We start from the raw sequence: 25,131 nt of genomic DNA, 5'->3' as shown, positions 1-25,131 counted from the left end.
GAATGTTTTGATATTTTGTGGTGACTCTTTCAAACTAAACAAGCATGCTACCAACAGTATATAGCGAGTACCTGTCCATGCATTCAGAAAGATTGATTGTATATCCGAAACAATTTAAAAGTAGGATAAACGCAGCCCACACTATGCAAAAGACGAATTGTTGTTCAATATTTAGTTCAATAGATTATTCGGTTTCTATGTCCTGCCTTGGTATAGGCTCTGAGATTAAATAGACAATTATGTCCCACTCTTATCGCACAGCAATACTGTGTATTCTACCCATACGTTCAAATATTTTACATAAACTACAACTGTGTTGGGAGGATGTTTTAATCTTTAGCAGTAATTTATGATGTATCTGGAAAAGGATTTGTGTCAGTTTCTATATGATTAAACAATGGCACATTGTTGACCTGTCAGCAGGACGTTTGAATTCAACAATATTTTGCATCAACTTTCCCCCTAACCTAAATATGATGGACTGCCCATGAATTCTGAAACATTGTAAAGAAAATACAATTACAACCACTGGGAAATGTGGAAACATTGATTTAACCAGAATGCCCCAAGCAGGAATAGGGTAGCCTAGTTACAGTAACATACATAAGCCTACTTCAATGTCACATATAAACTGTTCACCTGTTAATTAAATTTGACTGTATATTATAAACTGCGCTGCCTACAGCATTGCAAAACTTGATGTCACGCCCTGGCCTTAGTTATCTTTGTTTTCTTTATTATTTTGGTTCGGTCAGGGTGTGACATGGGGGATTTATGAGCTTGTCTAGGGGTTTTGTATGTTTATGGGGCTGTTTCCTTTCTAGGTTGTTTTGTATGTTTATGGGGCTGTTTCCTTTCTAGGTAGTTTGTATGTTTATGGGGCTGGAACCTTTCCAGGTAGTTTTGTACGTTTATGGGCTGTCACCTGTCTAAGTAAATTGTATGTCTATGGTAGCCTAGATTGGTTCTCAATTAGAGGCAGCTGTCTACCGTTGTCTCTGATTGGGAACCATATTGAGGCAGCCATATTCTTTGGGTATTTTGTGGGTGGTTGTTTCCTGTCTTTGTGTTTGCGGCACCACATAGGGCTGTTTCGGTTTTGCCACGTTTATTGTTTTGTAGTTTGTTCATGTTAAGTGTCTTTTATTAAAAGAACCATGAACTTCAACCACGCTGCGTTTTGGTCCGCCTCTCCTTCGCAGGAAGAAAGCCGTTACACTTGAAATATATATTTAGCCTTTTTATTTAGACTACTAGGTTTAAATAAACAAGAGATGTGCATGGTCATTAGTTGTATGGCTCCTTCGGGACTATGAACCATCACAGCCTGCAATGGTCATGAAAATAAAATATGAAAATGATTGCTGTGTAATTATTTTAGATTCTAAAAATGAAACTTGTACATATACACATTTTGTACATATGCAGTTTATGAGGCCCCAGATGTTTCTCAGTTCACACCCCACCCCCTGTGTTGCTGTGGGTTGAATCCAGGGGACTGAGGGAGTAGTGTCCCTGCTGGGATATAGAAAGGGGATTGTGAAAAGAAACACTGTGTGGAGAGAGAGAGAATACAGCTGTGTTAGGATCAGGTCCTGGAGAGGGATTTTGCAGTAATACTGAATCTCAAGCTCTTAAAGGACAAAATCTCCCCATATATTCTTGACCAGGGCAAATATGAACTGAAATATATATTGTAACACAGCCCCTCTGCTGTGGAGTGAATGTATTTCCAGAATGTTGTTTGTGTTTGACATGTCATCTTCTGGCATTTTTGTAGGACATAATCATGGTTCTCCTACTGTCATAGTGCAAATAGTGAAAGCATCATTTATGCATTTTCCTGCCGATATTTCACAAGAGTAGACAGTCAGACATTGTGAAGTGCACAGACTGTCTGGAAAACAACTATTCAGTAATATTGGGAAATATACTTTATTTTGAAAGAATTTACTGGAAGAGGATAGCGTAAATCAAATCTGATTAATCTCTTAAAAGTTGTATTTGTCATGTACAAGGAAACAACATTACATTGATATAATCAATAGTCCTTACATCCTTATAGCACAGTCACTATTGTACAACTGTGGTCATTTCCTTTCTCCAAACAAACATAAATCCTTATCCTTCAGCCTGATTGGCAACCATGGCTTTCTATCACTTCTCATTCAGCCTGATTGGCCACTGTGGCTGTCTCTCACTTCTCCTTCAGCCACTTCTGTAGGAGCTGGAAGACGTGTTCCCGAGCCAGGGTCAGCTGGGGGAGATCCTCAGCTCTGGCAGGGTACATGTTGGCACAGTGGGCTGTTCCTGGATCAGAGTGAGTGAGAGAGATATATCTATGAGAGAGAGATTGCTGTTATACAGTGACATGACACAGCTGCTCTCTTGATCTCGTCCTGTACAAAGCATTTGTCAGATGCTGAAAGGACCTGAAGGACCTGAATGTAGTCACAAGACACCATAGACATCAGTTCAAGGATAGAACAGACCAACGTTGAGCCCTCACCCTTTATGAAGATGGCAGGGAGGTCATCTGAGATGCTAGAGGTGATGCCCAGGGCATGCCAGGGGTCGATGGAACCGTTGGGGAAAACAATTCTCGTGGCACGGATGTTGTAGCTGCCGTAGTTCTCATTGGTCTGGTCTATTCCAGCGTAGAGTGTCTTGGCGCTGATGTTGAAAATGTCCTGACACTGTTCCACATGGTACCTGCCAGAGAGGGAAGGGATGGAAAGAGAGAGGAGAGGCGCCCATTGATCCAGTTATTCCACAAAGAGACATTCCTTCACTAGTACACACACACCTGGAGGAGAATACTTGTCAGCATTAAATAAGTACTCACTGGAGGCCAAAGCCACCGAAGGGCTGGTTAGGAGAATCAGTGGTCTGGAAGTAACCAAACTCAGTGCAGGTCTGGTATGTCCACTGTCTCCCTGGATACACAGAGATACATACAGCGGGGCAGAAATAATTTAGTCAGCCACCAATTGTGCAAGTTCTCCCACTTAAAAATATGAGAGAGGCCTGTAATACACACTACGCCGCCAGGGACTCAAATCCTGTAGTGCCAGACGTATCCCCTTGCTTAAGCCAGTACATGTCCAGGCCCGTCTGAAGTTTGCTAGAGAGCATTTGGATGATCCAGACGAAGATTGGGAGAATGTCATATGGCCAGATGAAACCAAAATATAATTTTGGTAAAAACTCAACTCTTCGTGTTTGGAGGACAAAGAATGCTGAGTTGCATCCAAAGAACACCATACCTACTGTGAAGCATGGGGGTGGAAACATCATGCTTTGGGGCTGTTTTTCTGCAAAGGGGCCAGGACGACTAATCCGTGTAAAGGAAAGAATGAATGGGGCCATGTATCGTGAGATTTTGAGTGAAAACCTCCTTCCATCAGCAAGGGCATTGAAGATGAAACGTGGCTGGGTCTTTCAGCATGACAATGATCCCAAACAAACCACCCGGGCAACAAAGGAGTGGCTTCGTAAGAAGCATTTCAAGGTCCTGGAGTGGCCTAGCCAGTCTCCAGATCTCAACCCCATAGAAAATCTTTGGAGGGAGTTGACAGTCCGTGTTGCCCAGCAACAGCCCCAAAACATCACTGCTCTAGAGGAGATCTGCATGGAGGAATGGGCCAAAATACCAGCAACAGTGTGTGAATTTACCAGCAACAGTATTTGGGGAGTTTCTCCCATTCTTCTCTGCTGATCCTCTCAATCTCTGTCAGGTTGGATGGGGAGCGTTACTGCACAGCTATTTTCAGGTCTCTCCAGAGATGTTCGATCGGGTTCAAGTCCGGGCTCTGGCTGGGACATTCAGAGACTTGTCCTGAAGCCACTCCTGTGTGGTCTTGGCTGTGTGCTTAGGGTCGTTGTCCAGTTGGAAGGAACCGTCGCCCCCGTCGAAGGTCCTGAGCAGGTTTTCATCAAGGAGCTCTCTGTACTTTTCTTCTTTCATCTTTGCCTCGATCCAGACTAGTCTCCCAGTCCCTGCCGGTGGAAAACATCCCCACAGCATGAGGCTGCCACCACCATGCTTCATGGTAGGGACAGTGACAGGTTTCCTCCAGACGTGACACTTCGCATTCAGGCCAAAGAGTTAAATATTGGTTCCATTTGACCAGAGAATCTTGTTTCTCATTGTCTGAGAGTCTTAGGTGCCTTTTGGCAAACTCCAATTGGGCTGTCATGTGTCTTTTATTGAGGAGTGGCTTCCGTCTGGCCACTCTACCATAAAGGCCTGATTGGTGGTGCAGAGATGGTTGTCCTTCTGGAAGGTTCTCCCACCTCCAGAGGAACTCTAGAGCTCTGTTAGAGTGACAACCAGGTTCTTGGTCACCTCCCTGACCAAGGCCCTTGTCCCCTGATTGCTCAGTTTGGCCAGGTAGCCAGCTCTAGGAAGAGTTTTGGTGGTTCCAAACTTCTTCCATTTAAGAATGATGGAGGCCACTGTGTTATTGGGGACCTTTAATGCTACAGAAATGTTTTGGTACCCTTCCTCAGATCTGTGCCTCGACACAATCCTGTCTCGGAGCTCTATGGACAATTCATTCGACCTCATGGCTTGGTTTTTGCTCTGACATGCACTGTCAACTATGGGACCTTATATAGACAGGTGTGTGCCTTTCCAAATCATGTCCAATCAATTTAATTTACCACAGGTGGACTCCAATCAAGTTGTAGAAACATGTCAAGGATGGTCAATGGAAACAGGATGCACCTGAGCTCAATTTCGAGTCTCATATCAAAGGGTCTGAATACTTGTGAATAAGATATTTATGTTTTTTATTGAAAAAATGTCTAAAAACCTGTTTTCGCTTTGTCTTTATGGGGTATTGTGTGTACATTTCTGAGGACATTTTTTTATTTAATCAATTTTAGAATAAGGCTGTAACGTAACAAAATGTGGAAAAAGTCAAGGGGTCTGAATATTTTCAGAAGGCACTGTACATATAGTAGGGTCCAATCAACACTGTCAGTTACAGTATATTTAGTTATATAATAATCATTTGTATGTACGTCTCTGGTGACTTCATCTTGTCTGATTCACTCGAGCAAATATGTGTCCCACTAGAACAAATGTTAACTTTCAACTTCATTGCTTAAATTACATAGTAATACCACAAGACTTGAATGACAGGTTAAGTTGTCAAAAATAACGAGGGAAAAACAATTTACTGTTCAAATGCACTGTTTTGTGCCTTTGAGCAAAGACAAAGAAAGGAAAGAGAGGGAGCAAAGTTACCAGGAAGAGAGAAGGGAAAAGTGGGTGGTTTACAGAAGCTCCGGGCGGCTCTTTAAAAGCCCACTTCCTGTCCCAGTGATCCCCACTAAACCAATAAGCCCTCCCAGCCAAGGAAACTATCCTTGGGAACCACGGCCACAGCCAAAGGCCAGAGCACAACATGGAAACTGGTTGAACATTATTACTAACCGAACACAACCTATGACAGGGCTCTAACCAACATCCTAGATCAGAGGATATAGAGACAACACTATCCACTGTAAAACTAAAAGGAATATATGTAAAATGCCTGTCTTAGCAAATGCACTCACGCACATGCAGACAAACAAACACACACATGTACGCACACAACCCCACCGTCAAGCAGTATACAAGGAGGGATCTTTCTTTAATGCTGAATAACACTATTAAAAGTATATAAAAAACACACTTTACACACTGCAGAGGCAACAGGAGCCAAACCTGCTCTAGCTCCAGCCCATCACATGTACTCTTCATTTTATTCACAAAACATATAGCATGAGATAGTCCATTGAAATTGTGTGTACGATGATCACCATTCAAATTTAGCAAAGCAAATAATTGTGCAAATAGCAATGTAAATAAAAGCATTATGGACAGGGATCCCCTGGACCAGTATTGAGTGACGGTCTCAGGGTCTCAGTGTTAACTGCTGATAAAGCAGGTTTGGCTTCTTCTGTCCCTTGGCATTGTACAGAGTTGTTTTTTTTTTAGAACATTGACATACATCCCCAGAGAGATGCTCTACCCCTTCACCACTCCAACCCCTATCCCACTATGGGATCCTTTGCCCCTCACATCCCTCGGCTTAGGGTCCTTTGCCCCTCTCCTCCCGCACCTCCCCCGCAGTGCGGTCCTTTGCCCCTCTACCCCCTCACCTCCCCCACCGTGGGGTCCGCTATAGGATGTGTTCCTGAGGTCCTGAAGGTTAGCGTTGTAGGTGAGGTCTTTAACACAGGGCTTAAGGTGGGTAATGGTTCTGAGGCGAACAAAAGCAGCGAAGCGGTAGTAGGGGTCTCCCAGAGAGGCATCGGACATCACACCACACACAGTCTTAATGGTGCAGTTCGTGTCCAACACATGCTGCAATGACACAACATCATGGTTACTCACTATAACTGTGGGTGGAAGTCTGTAGATTCTCATAGACAGCGGTAGTCAATCTACAGTACCAGTTAAAAGTTGACACACCTACTCATTCCAGGTTTTAAAAATTTGTTACTATTTTCTACAATGTAGAACAATAGTGAAGACATCAAAGGCTGTCATCAAGGCAAAGGGTTTAACACATTTTTGGTTACTACATGATTCCATATGTGTTATTTCATAGTTTTGATGTCTTCAATATTATTCTACAATGTAGAAAATATTACAAATTAAAGAAAAACCCTTGAATGAGTAGGTGTGTCCAAACTTTTGACTGGTACTGTACTTCACTGGTATCATACAGAGCTACACATTTCTACTAAGTATGCTAAGCAGCTAAGGTACACGAGAGATCTTTAGTTAGTTACATATTTACTACAACTGGGTTTGACACAGAGCTGAAAAATTAACCCCACCTGTGACCATCACAAGAAGACATGTCTATGTTTGGATCTCTGCTATATTAAGTTAATACATGGAAAAATAATAACCTTATAAACATTGTTTCATAAAATTACATAATTTCCTTCCTATTTTATGAGCCACACATTGCTCAACCATGCAGGGGTATTAGATTATCGGGTTAGATTACACCCCCCCTATCTGCTTTACTCCCTATACAAATTCCTCAATGGTACCTGAACCCCCAGCCCCTATCCATCCCTCTGGGCACTGGAGCCAACCAATCACTTTATTAGTGTGTTGTTCTGTGGAGTTCATACAAAACCACTCCTTTTAAAGCAGCTCTCTGCTCTGAGGCCAGGAAACTGGAGCCTGTCTGAATCCAAAGGCTCTTTTGTGCCCTTTTTCCACATTATTGGTAATTGGACTCACATCTCCACCGGCAACAAGCCACAGAGAGAATCGCCATGGTGACCACAAAAGACCCCTGGGAAAATGGTCAGATCTCTAAACACAGACCCCCCTCTCTGGCCTCCCTTCCTGAGGTAAAGACAGACACTACTTGGTTATGAGAGGGGTCACGGTTTCGGATAGGGGTGCATTAAAGCCCAGAGAACCGCCAGGAGAGCCTCTTTTCTGGGCCACAACCCTGGGCCTCTCGCTTTGGAAGAATTGCGGTTTTATTTCCTCCATTGGGCTTCAGCTTTGAGCTACCTGTCCCTTCTTCCTCAACCCCATTTCCAGTGGTGTAAAGTACGAAAGTTAAATTACTTGAAAGTACTCCTTAAATATATATTTTTTTATGTATCTGTACTTTACTATTTATATTTTGAATACTGTAAATTTACTACATTCCTGATTTTTTTTACCTTTATTTTACTAGGTGAGTTAGTTAAGAACAAATTCTTATTTTTAATGACGGCCTAGGAACAGTGTGTTAACTGCCTTGTGTAGGGGCAGAATGACAGATTTTTACCTTGTCAGCTCGGGGATTTGACCTTGCAACCTTCCGGTTGCTAGGGTAACCGATGTGAAAATGGCTAGCTAGTTAGCGGTGGTGTGCGCTAATAGTGTTTCAATCGGTGACGTCACTCGCTCTGAGACCTTGAAGTAGTTGTTCCCCTTGCTCTTCAAGGGCCGTGTCTTGTGTGGCGCGATGCTTTGAGAGTGGCTGTTGTTGATTTGTACAGAGGGTCCCTGGTTCAAGCCCAGGTAGGGGCGAGGAGAGGGATGGAAGCTATACACTAGTCCAATGCTCTAACCACTAGGCTACCTGCCGCCCCGATGTATTTTCAGTGCTGGAAAAAGTACTCAATTGTCATACTTAGAAAATAACTTAAGTTAAAGTGAAAATCACCCAGTAAAATACTACATGAGTCTAAAAGTATTTGGTTTTAAATATACTTAAGTATCAAAGGTAAAACTGTAAATCATTTCAAATCCTTTATATTAAGCAAACCAGACGGCACCATTTTCTTGTGTTTTCAATTTATGGATCGCCAGAGGAACACTCCAACACTCAGACATAACTTACAAATGAAACATTTGCGTTTGTGAGTCTGCCAGATCATAGGCAGTGGGACTGACCAATGATGTTCTCTCGATAAGTGAGTGAATTGGACAATTTTTCTGTCCTGCTAAGTATGAAAAATGTAACGAGTACTTTTGGGTGTCAGGGAAAATGTATAAAATCTTTTTTTTTTTAAGTAAAAAGTACATTATTTTATTTAGGAATGTAGTGAAGTAAAAGTAGTCAAAACTATAAATAGTAAATTACAGTACAGATACCCCGAAAAAACTACTTAAGTAGTACTTTAAAGTATTTACTTAAGTACTTTACACCACTGGGTACTTTTTACTCCATACATTTTGCTGACACCCAAAAGTTCAATTTTGAATGAATAGCAGGACAGGAAAATGGTCTAATTCATACACTTATCAAGAAAACATCCCTGGTCATTCCTGCTGCCTCTGATCAGGTGGACACACTAAGCACATGCTTCATTTTTAAACGATATCTTAGTGTTGGAGCGCGCCCCTGGCTATCCATAAATTTAAAACACAAGAAAACAAGGCTGTCTGGTTTGATTAATATAAGAAATGTTAAATGATTTATACTTTAACTTTTGATACTTAAGTATATTTTAGCAATTACATTTACTTTTAATACTTCAGTATATTTAAAAGTAAATACTTTTAGACTTTTACTCAATTAGTATTTTACTGGGTGACTATCACTTTTACTTGAGTCATTATCTATTAATGCATCTTTACTTTTACTAAAGTATGACAATTGGGTACTTTTTCCACCACTGCCCCTTTGAGCCCCTAACTACCCTAATCCTGACTCAAAATGGTTCCTCTCCTAGGTCAACCAGGCTCCTTATACCCTGAAATGACATACTGTCCACAAACCTCTCTTACCTCAAATTCTCTATTGTCATTGTTGTATTGGACTGTGTTCATAATGTTGTCTGCCAGGGCATCTAGGATGTATGCCCGGTCCTTCTCTGACTGGATCTGCAGTTTTGAACATAAACTGAGAGACAGAGAATGAAAGAGTGAGAGTGAGGGAGAGAGAGAGAGTGAGCTGTGTTATAGAGACCGATAGCCACTGCTGATGACAGTATAGAGTATACACATTCATGGAACAAGTCCTCTGTGTAAGTAAGCCTGGCACGCAAACAACCTCATCTTATACACTAGGTCACTATTGTTCTGTTTTAGAGTCCATTTGACACTCACATTAGCTCACTCCTTTCTATCTAGTCATTTTTGTACAAGCGGAAAGGAGCCCCAAGGTACTCCTGACGCTTACAGTATATACATCAGTGGAGGCTCCTCAGAGAAGGAAGTGGAAGACCATCCTCCTCAGTGATTCTTTTAATTTCACCTTTATTTAACCAGGTAGGCTAGTTGAGACCAAGTTCTAATTTGCAACTGTGACCTGGCCAAGATAAAGCAAAGCAGTTCGACACATACAACAACACAGAGTTACACATGGAATAAACAAACATACAATAAAACAGTAGAAAAGTCTATATACAGCATGATCAATTTACAAAAATAGTTTAAAAAATAATATTTAAAAATGTATCCTTGTTAGATAAAACTATACTAAATATATTCATGTCACCAAATAATTGATTAAAATACACTGTTTGCAATGAAGGTAACTTCAGTAACTTCAACAGCACTGTCTGGGCTAGCACCATGGTGTAGCCGGAGGACAGCTAGCTACATTGACTTTAATACAAAACCTAGGAGGCGGGTCACCCCCTTCTATAGACATACATGGTAATTATGACCACTTCCGGAGGACGTCCTCCAACCAATAAAAGCTTTTGTAGTATGAACTGACATGCTGTCCATCCAATCATAGATGTAGGATCAGAGAACAAACCTAGATTGTTGTATTGGGATTGTGCCACAGAGCATTATGGGGGTTCTATGTGTTGAGAAGTTTGGTAACATTGTTGGATAGAGATTAAGAGTGGAGAGTTATAGTTGAGAATTTTTGGGACATTAATCAATTTAAATTCGTTATTTTTTAATTAAAGGAGATGAAGGTATATTATGTATTGTTTTATTGGGTTTAGAACGTTCTTTTTGTGTCCAGTTAGTGCAATTTATTTACATTTGTCTTGCTAACTTCAGTAGCTAGCTAGCTAGCTAGCTAGCTAACGTTACCAGCATGAGTGTGCGGTTTTCTTCACCAGAATGGTAGAATGGCCAACGCTGCCGAAAATGTTGTGGGCTTTTTGTTGAAAAACCCCTTTCACTCTCTGGGGTACACGGAAAAGGTGCAAATTAAAAGTGAGGGTCGACCGCTGCCTGAGATCATTTTCATGAAGAAGAATTAAAAGGTGAGGGCATTCAATAAAATGCAAATTACTTACTTAAAAATCATACAATGTGATTTTTTAGATTCCATCTCTCACAGTTGAAGTGTACCTATGGTAAAGATTACAGACCTCTACATGCTTTGTAAGTAGGAAAACCTTCAAAATCGGCAGTGAATCAAATACTTGTTCTCCCCACTGTACTTCTGTGTAATGATTTTAAGAAAGGCATTGATGTACATGGTTAGGTACACATTGGAGCAACGATACGCACCCCATCGTTTATATGCAACGCAGGACACTCTAGATAAACTAGTAATATCATCAACCATGTGTAGTTAACTAGTGATTATGATTGATTGATTGTTTTTTATAAGGTAAGTTTAATGCTAGCTAGCAACTTACCTTGGCTTACTGCATTCGCGTAACAGGCAGGCTCCTCATGGAGTGCAATGAGAGGCAGGTGGTTAGAGCGTTGGACTAGTTAACTGTAAGGTTGCAAGATTGAATCCCCCGAGCTGACAAGGTGAAAATCTGTAGTTTTGACCCTGAACGAGGCAGTTAACCCACCGTTCCTAGGCCATCATTGAAAATAAGAATGTGTTCTTAACTGACTTGCCTAGTTAAATAAAGATTAAATAAAGGTGTAAAAAAATATATATATATATGAAGAAATAAAAATCGGCCAAATCCGTGTCCAACAATACAGATTTCTGACTGTTATGAAAACTTGAAATCGGCCATAATTAATCGGCCATTCCCATTAATCGGTCAACCTCTAATTTATTTATAGTCCATTTGTGTGTCATGAGAAAATTTGAATATGATCAAATTTAGATTATATTCAAAATTGGGCTGCCTATACTTTTTTTAATCCAAAATTATTATCTGGAATTAATCAATCAACATAATAGTGACGGCAGATGCAAGTTTTATTTGTTATATTTTTACAAAGCCTACAGTTGCATAGGCTTGCATGATGCAAACATGCATAAAGCAAGCTCAGCCCTGTGAGTTCTATTGTCTTCCAGTTGTTGTCTGGATAGAGGACCCCCCCCCCTTCTAATCTAGTCTAAATATAATTTATATGAACAAATATAAGGTAGATACAGTTGGAGAGTGTTTTCATCCCCCCCAGGGCTAGGAGTTTTTTCAGGAATTTTTAAAACCACGTGACTTGATTATGAAAAACTGGTCCCATCATAGCCCATATAAAACCTTTTACAACTGATTAATCACTGTCATACCCTATAGGGTTTAGAGTTTTCCTAGTTCGGTTAACATATAAGGAAAAACTCCAGGCCCCTGGGGGAAAAATAGCCCCAAGGCTCTGGGACCTATGGTGCCACCAGTCTGCTTGCAGTTGTCAGTTATCATCAGGTATGTGGATGATCAGGGCTTTATTCAGGAAGCTTGGGCTTCTTTGATGTGTCAAGTGGTCAAGATGCACAGTCTGTGTGACTTGTTTGAGATGTCTGAGTTTAAGTTCATAGAGAAACTCGTTGTCCAAACCTACGATGGCACAGCTGTAATGGAATGTATCTGCTATTTGTATTTACAGCCAAGTCCCCTCATGTTCCTTGAATAAGAGGTGACGACTACTCCAATCCACTACCATTGTCAACTTTCTCCTGACATGAACTGAAGCCACGACTTCTCATGTGCCCACTCATCCACTGGCACATTGAGTGTTTCCCTTCCAAGCACTGTGAGTACCCCTATCAACTTCCTCACATTACTGTATGTAGAGTCAATCACATACATTTACATTTACATTTAAGTCATTTAGCAGACGCTCTTATCCAGAGCGACTTACAAATTGGTGAATTCACCTTCTGACATCAGTGGAACAGCCACATACACAATCACATTATTACTCTTTGCTTAGACTAAATCATTCTTAGCTCTTTTGCCCAGCTATGTAGTGTGTTGTGTTATTGTGTTTTGTCTTCCCAGTCAAATCCTGTACTGCACCAGTCAAGTCTCTGAACATCTCAACTCATGCCTCATACCCTCATTCAATCACTGCTATGATCCCTTTCCAACACTGTAAGTCGCCCTGTCATTCCCATTCACAATAATATTGTACTATACATGTCGTTATTAAATGTTAGGTTAAAATAATTAGTATTTGATGATTTTTGAAACGCACTTTGTGGTCGCTGTGCGTTCCGCACCTATACTGTGAGTCTCCCATCCACCTCAATTTTAAATCACCAGCCTCCACTGATATACATACACACAAACATAAAACTACCTGGAAGTGGAAGAAGAGTCCAAATTTGGTGGCACCAAATGCACGCCATTGATATAAGTGATATGTTGCTACAGACTGACAGAAGGAAATACTTGACCCAACCCGTCAGTTAGGTTTAAGATAACAGGTTAAAACAACGTAATAATTCCATACAGAAGCGTTCGAAAATAAATTAATTGGACTCTGCGCCGGAGTGAAAATGACGGCGTGAATGGAAGCAGTACAGAAGTTCGCCATCAAAGTGTAAAATGAACACAATCGTATTGAATTTCAGCTAACTGCTCAGCAAACACATAGCATACACTGTTTTACTGTCATTTTAATAATTTAAACGTTTTTCTAATTCTCAAAAGCCAATTTATTACTTGATTTTCCGAACACTGGTTAACTTTTCAATGCTGATTCTGTAGAATCAGCCACGGCGCTGGTGCAATGAGTGTGTTTATTTTTGAACGTTCCGCATGGATTTATTATGTTGTTTTAGCCTGTATTTTTTTCGACCTAGCCTGTCAGCTTAATATAACTAGGATATTACACGGATCCCTCACACCCATAACCAGGGGATAAGGAAGTCGTTTGTCATGGTGACAGTGATTGGGTTGAAGGGGGCTGCCTCGGGGTTAGTGTGGCGTAGGGCTGGCACATTTACCGTGTAACCGACGTTTATGGATGAAGACCAGCATGAAAATAAAATAACCGCCATAACATTTTTATAAAAAATATGAACAGCTGAATGAACACGGGACAGCTGGGCATTAGTGTGGTTAAGTCCGTTTCTGCTGTAACATGGATTCTTAACAATGTGATTCAACTTTGTTGCTCCTTTCTGAAACAAGCAAGGCGTTGCAGCAAATGAGTCTTCGGTTGCATAGGTAACACCCCCCTCTCTGCAGCAGGAGCACATATAGGGTGCATATACCCTGGTTATCTACTCCGATTTCAGAGCACTCTCGCCTGACTGTGCAGAGCGCAGAATAACTGATGAATTTGCGAACACTCAACACCGGTTGTATATTGCCGGTGCCAGTAAACGTCAGCAAAAAAGTGTAATTCAATTGTTGCCACCATCACAGTTAGTCACAAACGCTCTGGATAACATGAAAACAGCCTAACCAGCTCTGCTAGGGCGTGTAAAAAGGTGTTCTCTCATTTGTGCCTGGAAGTAGCCAGCCAGGTAGCCAAAGCTAGTTTGGGTGCTTGACTGACGTTGTGAGGTAAGAGCGCTCGGATCAACCCTACTCCTCAATCAGAGCGTCCAGTGAGTGCTCTGAACATTCAGAGAGCGAAACGCTCTGAATTTACAAACGGACAATCTGACAGCGCTCTGAATTTACAAACGGATAATCTGACAGCGCTCTGAATTTACAAACGGATAATCTGACAGCGCTCTGAATTTACAAACGGATAATCTGACAGCGCTCTGAATTTACAAACGACAATCTGACTGCCGCTCTGAATTTACGAACGTCCAGAGCGCACTCTGAGCGCCTTCTGGCACTCCAGATTGAATTCACAAACATGCCCATAAATAGAATGAATAGAATGGGCTTGAAACCTCTAACCCTGGCAATTTGACTGGTAAACTCATCATTACACTCGTAATGGCTGCCTGGTATTGTGATGTAATCATTTCTTTGGCAATGTAGAATGTTCATTCAAATTATGTTAACCAATGTGGCCCATGCAATGGAATGCCATTTTTGTAATGTCAGTTAAGTTGATTCAACAAATCATGGCACAAATTGACGAGTACACTTCCTGCTTTTACTTCCCCCAATGGCCGCCAGTCCACCCATTCTGCCATCATTGACTTGAATGGGGACGACCGTTCTATTCATTCTATTTAAGGACTAAGTAGCAGAGGAGGTAATGTGTTTTTTTTTGCTATTCTAACACTGGGCTAGCAAATTACCATCATCCAAACGCCCTAGAGGGTTGTTGTTTGTGTTGTCATTAGTCACCGCCCACAACAGGCCCAGTCCCACCCACTAGTTGAGGTCACATGTTGACTTTGGAAGTGACCCGTGACAGAGCGACCTCAGGACAGAACTGTGACGCAGACACTGTCTCTCAGAGGTATCTTGTGGTTAGAAAATAGGACAGACTGAGACATGGACTACATGTACATGTGTTTTTGTGTGTGCGCACTTGTACAGTGTGGTCAGGCGGCTGCCCAGACAAATGCACGGTCTGTGTGTGTCAGTCTGACATCAGTAGCAGTTGCCAGACTAATAAAGCAGTCTCAGCCCACCGGTCACCATATAAAATGACCATACAGTCACTATGACAACCTGGAACAAGCACACAGAGAGCATGCAGTAATAAGAGACTGCCCCTAAAGCCAAAGACCAATGTGACCAAGGCATGCAGACATGCCACACAAACACTTGACTAAAACCCTTTCACTTTCAAGTCTACAAACACACCAATAAATGATACGATGACGGTTAAGAGGTTACCGGCTAGGGAGAGGTTACCGGCTAGGGAGAGGTTAACAGGGAGAGGGAAAGGTTAAGAGGGAAAGATAAGAGGGACTGAATGAAGAGGTGGAGAGTGATTCCTTTGTCCGCCTGGAGCACCAATGCCTTTCAGAGAGACTATTGCCATGTCTAGACTTGACAGTTCTTGCAGCTTTAGTATTCTGATCGAATTTCAAACCAGTCATGCATCTACACCTACATTTAAATGCCCACAGTGTGCCCAAATTCCATTTTCCTGCATTATATGCCTGTATGCATTCTACAAAACGGTAGAATAGGCAAAATAGCATTGCTTGCTGGCTAGCTACAGTATTTAGCAGCTACTGCTGATGGCCTTGATAGCTAGCCGGCAAGCAATGCTAACGGGATTGCATACGGGTGAGCATAACTATATCCCCGAATTCTTAAAAAAATAATAAACTCAGCAAAAAAAATAAACCCCTTTTTCAGGACACGGGTCTTTCAAAGATAATTCTTAAAAATCCAAATAACTTCAGATCTTCATTGTAAAGGGTTTAAACACCATTTCCCATGCTTGTTCAATGACCCATAAACAATTAATGAACATGCACCTGTGGAACGGTGCTTACAGACGGTAGGCAATTAAAGTCACAGTTATGAAAACTTAGGACACTAAAGAGGCCTTTCTACTGACTCTGAAAAACACCAAAAGAAAGATGCCCAGGGTCCCTGCACATCTGCTTGAACGTGCCTTAGGCATGCTGCAAGGCGGCATGAGGACTGCAGATGTGGCCAGGGCAATAAATTGCAATGTCCGTACTGTGCGACGTCTAAGACCGCGCTATAGGGAGACAGGACAGACAGCTGATCGTTCTCACAGTGGCAGACCACGTGTAACAACACCTGCACAGTACATCACACCTGCGGGACAGATACAGGATGGCAACAACAACTGCCCGAGTTACACCAGGAACGCACAATCCCTCCATCAGTGCTCAGACTGTCCGCAATAGGGTGAGAGAGGCTGGACTGAGGGCTTGTAGGCTTGTTGTAGTAAGGCAGGTCCTCACCAGACACCACCGGCAACAATGTCACCTATGGGCACAAACCCACCTCCGCTGGACCAGACAGGACTGGCAAAAAGTGCTCTTCACTGACGAGTCAATGTTTTGTCTCACCAGGGGTGATGATCGGATTCTAGTTTATCGTTGAAGGAATGAGCGTTACACCGAGGCCTGTACTCTGGAGTGGTCTGGAGCGGTGTGTCACAGCATCATCAGACTGAGCTTGTTGTCATTGCAGGCAATCTCAATGCTGTGTGTTACATGGAAGACATCCTCCTCCCTTATGTGGTACCCTTCCTGCAGGCTCATCCTGACATGACCCTCCAACATGACAATGCCACCAGCCGTACTGCTCGTTCTGTGCGTGATTTCCTGCAAGACAGGAATGTCAGTGTTCTGCCATGGCCAGCGAAGCGCTCGGATCTCAATCCCATTGAGCACGTCTGGGACCTGTTGGATTGGAGGGTGAGGGCTTGGGCCATTTCCCCCAGAAATGTCCTGGAACTTGCAGGTGCCTTGGTGGAAGAGTGGGGTAACACCTGACAGCAAGAACTGGCAAATCTGGTGCAGTCCATGAGTAGGAGATGCACTGCAGTACTTAATGCAGCTGGTGGCCACACCAGATACTGACTGTTACTTTTGATTTTGACCCCCCCCCCTTTGTTCAGGGACACATTATTCAATTTCTGTTAATCACATGTCTGTGGAACTTGTTCAGTTTATGTCTGTTGTTGAATATGGTTATGTTCATACAAATAGTTAACATGTTAAGTTTGCTGAAAATAAACGCAGTTGACAGTGAGAGGACATTTCTTTTTTTGCTGAGTTTATTAGCTAGCTGGTTAGAATGAGGCCAGTACATATACTAGGAATGTATTTCCTCCAACGACTTGCCTTGTTAAACAAAGGTTAAATAAACATATACAAAGAAAAGGTGCCTCTAGGTCCCAAAACACAAGCTTTCTGGAGACTTGTGGGAGAAGTGCTGATGATGTTGCCCACTCTATGCGCGTTCCTGTTGCCTGATTGCATCCAGACTGAGAAATCCGCACACAATGCATCCCTGACCACATCCTGAAGTGGTCAGCCAGATTTGAACACAATCAGACCACAAAGCGACTTTTGTGTGTCTAGACCAGTCTTTTCAATGCAATCTTCGTATTCTGATAGTAGAAGTCGTGAAGTGTAGACATTACAATAGAGACAGGATCGGATGCCATGGCATTCCAACAGATTCCAGTGCGTGCCCGACATTCCGATATCTCAAGCTGCCAGTGCAGACATTGAAGGCCAAGAGAGATGAGCTGCAACCAGACCCATCTCACACCAGCACCCTCAACACACACACTTAGGACAGTTAGGAGAGGAGCTGGAGTGACTAGATCATTTCCTGCCACTTGACCCCAATTTAATAACACACCTGTTTGTCCTCAGCCACACTACACACCTGTTCTGTGGTATTCGTCATTCTCTACTATGTAGTGATTCTTCTTACTGTAACTATTTTCTACTATTCCAGTAGATGAGAATAACTATTTGAGAGAGTGTATATGCTTGTGGTGTAACGACCCTCCTACTCTGTCTGCCGAATTCTTTCTCTTTACTCTTGTTTTCCTTAATAGGATGTTGGTGGGCGGAGCCGGGAGGGTCGTCAGCGAAATGGGACACACCTGGGCCCGGGTGTGTCCCGGGGATAAATACACCTTTTCCCCATTCAGTAAGGTGACTCTCTCCCTGCAGACACACTGTTTGATTTTGGTTGTGGCCGGTTTGTTTGTTTTGGTACATCTATGCATGCAACCACTCACTTACACACCATTGTTTATTGTATATAGGTTACTTCAGTTATTAAATATGTTTTTAAATAATCTCCACGTTGTCTCCCTTTTTGTTACGGGCTTTGATCCGGTTCGTGACAGTGGGATATATTGTGAGAGGCGGAGGGAGGGTGGGAAAAGAGGAGAGGTGTAGTACTTGAAATCTTTGGTGATGTTGTCGTAGTTGTTGGGGTCTTTGATGCGCTCCTGCAGGGTGTCAAAAGCCTTCTTTACCAGCAGGGGGCACTCTGGGTTCTCAGCTGCCAGGGCCCGCCACACCACCTCCAGGTACTCTGGGCAAAATGCAGAGAGAGACAACACACAGTTCAAACACAAGTCACTATGAACCAACACTATTTAAACAGAGCAAATAATATTTTGAGACAATATAAAGACATGGTGACTGTTCCAACACAGAGCCAGTAAGTCATGTCATAATATATAATGAGTGGATTGTATTTATAGAACCCTTTCTGCCTCCAGTCTCTAAGTACCTCCCAAAGTCATACTTAAACAGTGCGTAGGAGTACTGTTCAAATAACCTGAACCTTATTTAGAATATCGTACAGTGTTAAGAGTTAGAGTTTTCAAACAAACTGTTGAAGTGTCTGCGTCCCAGTATGGACAGGCCACAGCTCCATGTGTGGTTACCACAATAATAACCAGATTATTTCAATGTTTATGCCTTTCTAAAAATTATGATCTTTACAGTGGAAAAAGTGAGCCTTGTTCAGACGAACAAGAGAAAGCACTTATGGTTAAAAACACTCACTAAACCACAATGGCCTGCTCATTGTTGGGAAATAGAAACTTGCGTGGACTGGGAGAAATATGACAGTATCTGACATCAGTGCAGTATTCCCAACTGAGCTTCTGTGTTTGTGTGTGTTGGTTGATCTTTAAATGTTCCCAGTCTCATCAAAAGGGGTCAGTGTGTGTTGTTATAGTTGTCCATATTCCAAGACACTGTTGCCTTGGTGACACCCTTGTCAAATCAAATCAAAGTTTATTTGTCACGTGCACTGAATACAACAGGTGTGTAGACCTTAGAGTGAAATGCTTACTTACAAGCTCTAACCAACATTGCAAAAAAGGTATTAGGTGAACATAGGTAAGTAAAGAAATAAAAACAACAGTAAAAAAGACCGTGAAAAATAACAGTAGCAGGGCTACATACAGTAGAGAGGCTATATACAGGCACCGGTTAGTCGGGCTGATTGTGGTAGTATGTACATGTAGATATGGTTAAAGTGACTATGCATATATGATAAACAGAGAGTAACAGAAGCGTAAAAGAGGGGTTGGCGGGTGGTGGGTGGCGGGACACAATGCAGATAGCCCAGTTAGCCATTTGATTACCTGGTTCAGGAGTGTTATGGCTAGGGGGTAAAAACTGTTGAGAAGCCTTTTTGTCCTAGACTTGGCACTCCGGTACCGCTTGCCATGCGGTAGTAGAGAGAATAGTCTATGAATGGGGTGACTGGAGTCTTTGACAATTTTTAGGGCCTTCCTCTAACACCGCCTGGTGTAGAGGTCCTGGATGGCAGGCAGCTTTGCCCCAGTGATGTCCTGGGCCGTATGCACTACCCTCTGTAGTGCCTTGCGGTCGGAGGCCAAGTAATTGCCGTTCCAGGCAGTGATGCAACCAGTCAGGATGCTCTTGATGGTGCAGTTGCAGAACTTTTTGAGGATCTGAGGACCCATCCCAAATCTTTTTAGTTTATTGAGGGGGAATAGGCTTTGTCGTGCCCTATTCACGACTGTCTTGGTGTGTTTGGACCATTCTAGTTGCTGGTGATGTGGACACCAAGGAACTTGAAGCTCTCAACCTTCTCCACTACAGCCCTGTCGATGAGAATGGGGGAGTGCTCGGTCCTCCTTTTCCTGTAGTCCACAATCATCTCCTTAGTCTTAGTTACATTGAGGGATATGTCGTTATTCTGGCACCACACGGCCAGGTCTCTGACCTCCTCCCTATAGGCTGTCCCGTCGTTGTCTGTGATCAGGCCTGTCACTGTTGATTCGTCTGCAAACTTAATGATGGTCTTGGAGTCGTGCCTGGCCATGCAGTCGTGGGTGAACAAGGAGTACAGGAGGGGACTGAGCATGCACCACTTCGGGGCTCCAGTGTTGAGGATCAGTGTGGCAGATGTGTTGCTACCTACCCTCATCACCTGGGGGCGGCCCGTCCGGAAGTCCAGGATCCAGTTGCAGAGGGAGGTGTTTTAGTCCCAGGATCCTTAGCTTATTGATGAGCTTTGAGGGTACTATGGTGTTGAACGATGAGCTGTAGCCAGTGAATAGCATTCTCGCGTAGGTGTACCTTTTGTCCAGGTGGGAAAGGGCAGTGTGGAGTGCAATAGTGATTGCATCATCTGTGGATCTGTTTGGGCGGTATGCAAATTGGAGTGGGTAGAGGGTTTCTGGGATAATGGTGTTGATGTGAGCCACTACCAGCCTTTCAAAGCACTTCATGATTACAGACGTGAGTGCTACGGGTCTGTAGTCATTTAGGCAGGTTGCCTTCGTGTTATTGGGTACAGGGACTATGGTGGTCTGATAGAAACATGTTGATACTACAGACTCAATCAGGGACATGTTGAAAATGTTAGTGCCAGTTGGTCCGCACTTGCCCAGAGCACAGATCTTTGTAATCCGCCAGGCCCCACAGCCTTGTGAATGTTGGCCTGTTTAAAGGTCTTACTCAAGTCGGCTACGGAGAGTGTGATCACACAGTCGTCCGGAACAGCTGATGCTCTCATGCATGCCTCAGTGTTGCTTGCCTCGAAGAGAGCATATAAATAATTTAGCTCATCTGGTATGCTCGTGTGACAGGGCAGCTCGCCGCTGTGCTTCCCTTTGTAGTCTGTAATAGTTTTCAAGCCCTGCCACATAAGACGAGCGTCGGAGCCAGTGTAGTACGATTCAATCTTAGCCCTGTATTGACGCTTTGCCTGTTTGATGTAGCAGGATTTTTTACAAGCTTTCGTGTTAGAGTCCCGCACCTTGAAAGCGGCAGCTCTACCCTTTAGCTCAGTGCAAATGTTGCCTGTAATCCATGGCTTCTGGTTGGGGTATGTACGTACAGTCACTGTGGAGACGACGTCCTCGATGCACTTATTGATAAAGCCAGTGACTGATGTGGTGTACTCCTCAATGCCATCGAAAGAATCCCAGAACATTTTCCAGTCTGTGATAGCAAAACAATCCTGTAGTTTAGCATCTGCTTCACCTGACCACTTTTTTACAGACCAAGTCACTGGTGCTTCCTGCTTTAATTTTTGCTTGTAAGCAGGAATCAGGAGGATATAATTGTGGTCGGATTTACCAAATGGAGGGCGAGGGAGAGCTCTTCCTCAAGAAACCAGTGAGACAATAGAACAGAGAAAAGAAGAGAAAGCCATAGGCAACAACCTAGAGAGGACCCTTCACTCTTCCCCATCCACCACTATTCCTCTATCTGCCCTCCAGGGTATAACACTGACCATTATCCTCAACTCTAATATACATAGTGACCAGTGGAGGCTGCTGAGGGGAGGACGGATCATAATAATGGCTGGAATAGAGTCAATGGAATGCTATCAAACATATGGTTTCCATTGCCTCCATTCTAGCCATTACTATGAGCCGTCCTCCCCTCAGCAGTCTCCACTGATAGTGACAGGCTCGTAGTCAGTGCACGACTATTTCCAGTTCATTATTCCATAAAATGGATCTGCCTGAGGACTATATTCAGCAAGGTGAAACATTCAGAACATTGGGGTCTTCTGAAGTCCAGGCCAATCCAGGCTCAATCTTTTGTTATGCCTCTGCTGATTATTGAGTGATTTGCTTAAGTTTATTTCAGACAAATGTTAAAATGATTGAGACACCCTCCTCCAGGTATTCTGTAACACCCTGAAACTTCTACAGGCAGAGTGACACTGGTCATGTAGAGGAAGAGAGATGGGGACTTGGACAAGCCTGAGAGAAAATTGACAGATCACTGAGAGAAAGGAGGATTACTGTGTGTTATTATTACCTGAGAAGTTTACCGTGGCGTGGAGAGGTGCGCTGCTTGCCACAGCAGCATGAATCAGGTGGGGGTACTTGAGTCGGGACCAGGCTGCCAGCGCACCTGGGTATGACCCGCCGAATGCCACCCACTTGCTGTTGGTCAAGCCCCGTTGTTTAGCAATGACAGTGCGGAAGTGAGCCAGGTCGGCCAGAGCTTGTTGACCGCTGAGGAACCGCAGGTTCTCTGTGCTCAGGTCACTGTGAGGGACAAGACAGACAAGGGGCTAATCAAGTCAGGAGGAAACCAGTTTGAGAGCCTCACTCAACACCTGGTTGACTATTTCTATCCTCTGTATGAATGACACGTCAATCAATCCCACTAGATTCTTTGAACTAGCCGGATACAAATAATAACAGATATCCATCAGTTACATGAGATTCATATTGAGAGAGCACAGGACACTGCTGGACAGGGGTACTCACCTTTCAATGGAACTCTGTCCCCTAGAGGTTATTTGATGAAGAACAGCCACCGTAATATAGTGATACAAGCGCATTTAAAATTACAAGAAATATCTAAACATACATAAAACCATCCCATATACAGCACCAGTCAAAAGTTTGGCCACACCTGCTAATTCAAAGGTTTTTCTTTGTTTTTACTATTTTCTATATTGTAGAATAATATTGAAGACATCAAAACTATTAAATAACATGTAAGGGATCATGTAGTCACCAAAAAATTGTTAAACAAATCAAAATATATTTTATATTTGAGATAATTCAAAGTAGCCACACTTTGCCTTGATGACAGCTTTGCACACTCTTGGCATTCTCTCAACCAGCTTCATGAGGTAGTCACCTGGAATGCATTTCAATTAACAGGTGTGCCTTCTTAAAAGTTAATTTGTGGAATTTATTTCCTTCTTAATGCATTTGAGCCAATCAGTTGTGTTGTGACAAGGTAGGGCTGGTATACAGAAGATAGCCCTATTTGATAAAAGACCAAGTCCATATTATGGCAAGAACAGCTCAAATAAGCAAAGAAAAACAACAGTCCATCATTACTTTAAGACATGAAGGTCAGTCAATACGGAACATTTCAAGAACATCTTCAAGTGCAGTCGCACTTGTGCTGGCTCTCATGAGCAGGCTCTCATGATGAAACTGGCTCTCATGAGGACCGCCACAGGAAAGGAAGACCCAGAGTTACCTCTGCTACAGAGGATAAGTTCATTAGAGTTAACAGCCTCAGAAATTGCAGCCCAAATAAATGCTTCACAGAGTTCAAGTAACAGACACATCTCAACATCAACTGTTCCGAGGAGACTGTGTGAATCAGGCCTTCATGGTCGAATTGCTGCAACAAAAAAACACTACTAAAGGACACCAATAAGAAGAAGAGACTTGCGTGGGCCAAGAAACATGAGCAATTGACATTAGACTGGTGGAAATCTATCCTTCGGTCTGATGAGTCCAAATGTGAGATTTTTGGTTCCAACCGCTGATTCTTTGTGAGACGCAGAGCAGGTGAACGGATTATCTCCGCATGTGTGGTTCCCACCGTGAAGCATGGAGGAGGTATGATGGTGTGGGGTGCTTTGCTGGTGACACAGAGTGATTTATTTAGAATTCAAGGCACACCTAACCAGCATGGCTTCCACAGCATTCTGCAGTGATACGCCACCCCATCTGTTGTTTTCCCTCATCAATCTACACACAATACCCCATAATGACAAAGCAAAAACAGTTTTTTTTAACAGGACAATGACCCAACACACCTACAGGCTGTGTAAGGGCTATTTGACCAAGAAGGAGAGTGATGGAGTGCTGCATCAGATAGCCTGGCCTCCATAATCACCCGACCTCAACCCAATTGGTTTGGGATGAGTTGGACAACAGAGTGAAAGAAAAGCAGATAAGCATATGTGGGAACTGTTGGAAAAGCATTCCAGCTGAAGCTGGTTGAGAGAATGCCAATAGTGTGCAAAACTGTCATCAAGGCAAAGGGTGGCTACTTTGAAGAATCTAAAATATATTTTGATGTATTTAACACTTGTTTGGTTACTACATGATTCCATGTGTGTTATTTCATAGTGTTGATGTCTTAACTATTATATTTTACAATGTAGAAAATAGTAAAAATAAAGAAAAACACTTGAATGAGTAGGTGTCCAAACTTTTGACTGATTCTGTATATTTAAAAAAAACTTACACTGTGGGACGACTGTCGCCGTAGAAACGATGCTCTACCATAAGGCAGAGGGCGCCGAGCTTCTTGGCATAAGTAAGCCAGGCCGACCCAGGGTTCATGGCCATCCATCCGGCGTTGATTGGACCTTCTCCGCCGATCATCAAAAACACCGGTCCTCCTGCTCTGTAGTGCGTCTCAGTTACAAGGAATTTCTGGAAATGTAATAAACGGTATGTTGTGTTATGCATGAACTAACAAACTTGATCACGCCTAGACAGTAGACAGAAAAACGAACAGGTAACTGATATCTCCATATACTGCAGTGCGAATAAGAATATAATAAAATGACAATTTACTTGATTCCACACTCGACTGTCTGCACCGTTGAAGTGGTCCAGTTTTTGCGTAATCCATTGCTCCTGAAAGACAGGTTTGCCTTTTCCCTTCTGCACATCATTAGAAGATGTATCTATTTCTATGAATTTTCTGTTACCGTAACAAGGGACACACAGACATGCTAAAGTAAAAACTATGAGCGCTTGAAAAGCCATGTTGACGGGCTGGGAAAAACTAACAAGGAAAGATCATAGAAACTTGAAAGTACTCTTTTGGAAATAGAAAGACACGTGATATTTGTTTACGTGATCATGTGAATGTTTTTTCTTATTTGTGTACGTGCCAACTTTGGATATACTAA

General features: G+C 42.8%; 1 protein-coding gene across 1 annotated transcript; it reads right to left on the bottom strand.

Annotated features, from left to right (window-relative positions):
- Positions 1-1,919: 1,919 nt before the first annotated feature.
- Positions 1,920-25,080, bottom strand: prss59 (serine protease 59, putative). The gene is made up of 9 exons (XM_064985189.1): positions 24,791-25,080; positions 24,456-24,646; positions 22,266-22,498; positions 18,402-18,537; positions 9,248-9,362; positions 6,154-6,358; positions 2,846-2,936; positions 2,510-2,712; positions 1,920-2,310 (listed from the first exon to the last, which is right to left on the bottom strand). Exons 1-9 carry the CDS (start codon positions 24,983-24,985, stop codon positions 2,198-2,200), a joined length of 1,482 nt encoding a protein of 493 aa, XP_064841261.1. The 5' UTR covers positions 24,986-25,080; the 3' UTR covers positions 1,920-2,197.
- Positions 25,081-25,131: the final 51 nt, after the last annotated feature.

Source organism: Oncorhynchus masou, chromosome 13, assembly GCF_036934945.1.
Source record: "Oncorhynchus masou masou isolate Uvic2021 chromosome 13, UVic_Omas_1.1, whole genome shotgun sequence".
Classification (NCBI taxonomy): Eukaryota; Metazoa; Chordata; class Actinopteri; order Salmoniformes; family Salmonidae; genus Oncorhynchus; species Oncorhynchus masou.
This window is presented reverse-complemented; position numbering and strand designations above follow the sequence as displayed.

Bases quoted from the DNA above. Each gene is read 5' to 3' on its own strand.
- prss59 (XM_064985189.1), bottom strand. From the start codon at position 24,985: ATGGCTTTTCAAGCGCTCATAGTTTTTACTTTAGCATGTCTGTGTGTC. The intron at 2,713-2,845 runs GTGAGTACTTAT...CCTCTCTGGCAG, and splicing joins TTCGGTGGCTTTGGCCTCCA to GTACCATGTGGAACAGTGTC. The intron at 2,311-2,509 runs GTGAGGGCTCAA...ACTCTGATCCAG, and splicing joins CCCTGCCATCTTCATAAAGG to GAACAGCCCACTGTGCCAAC.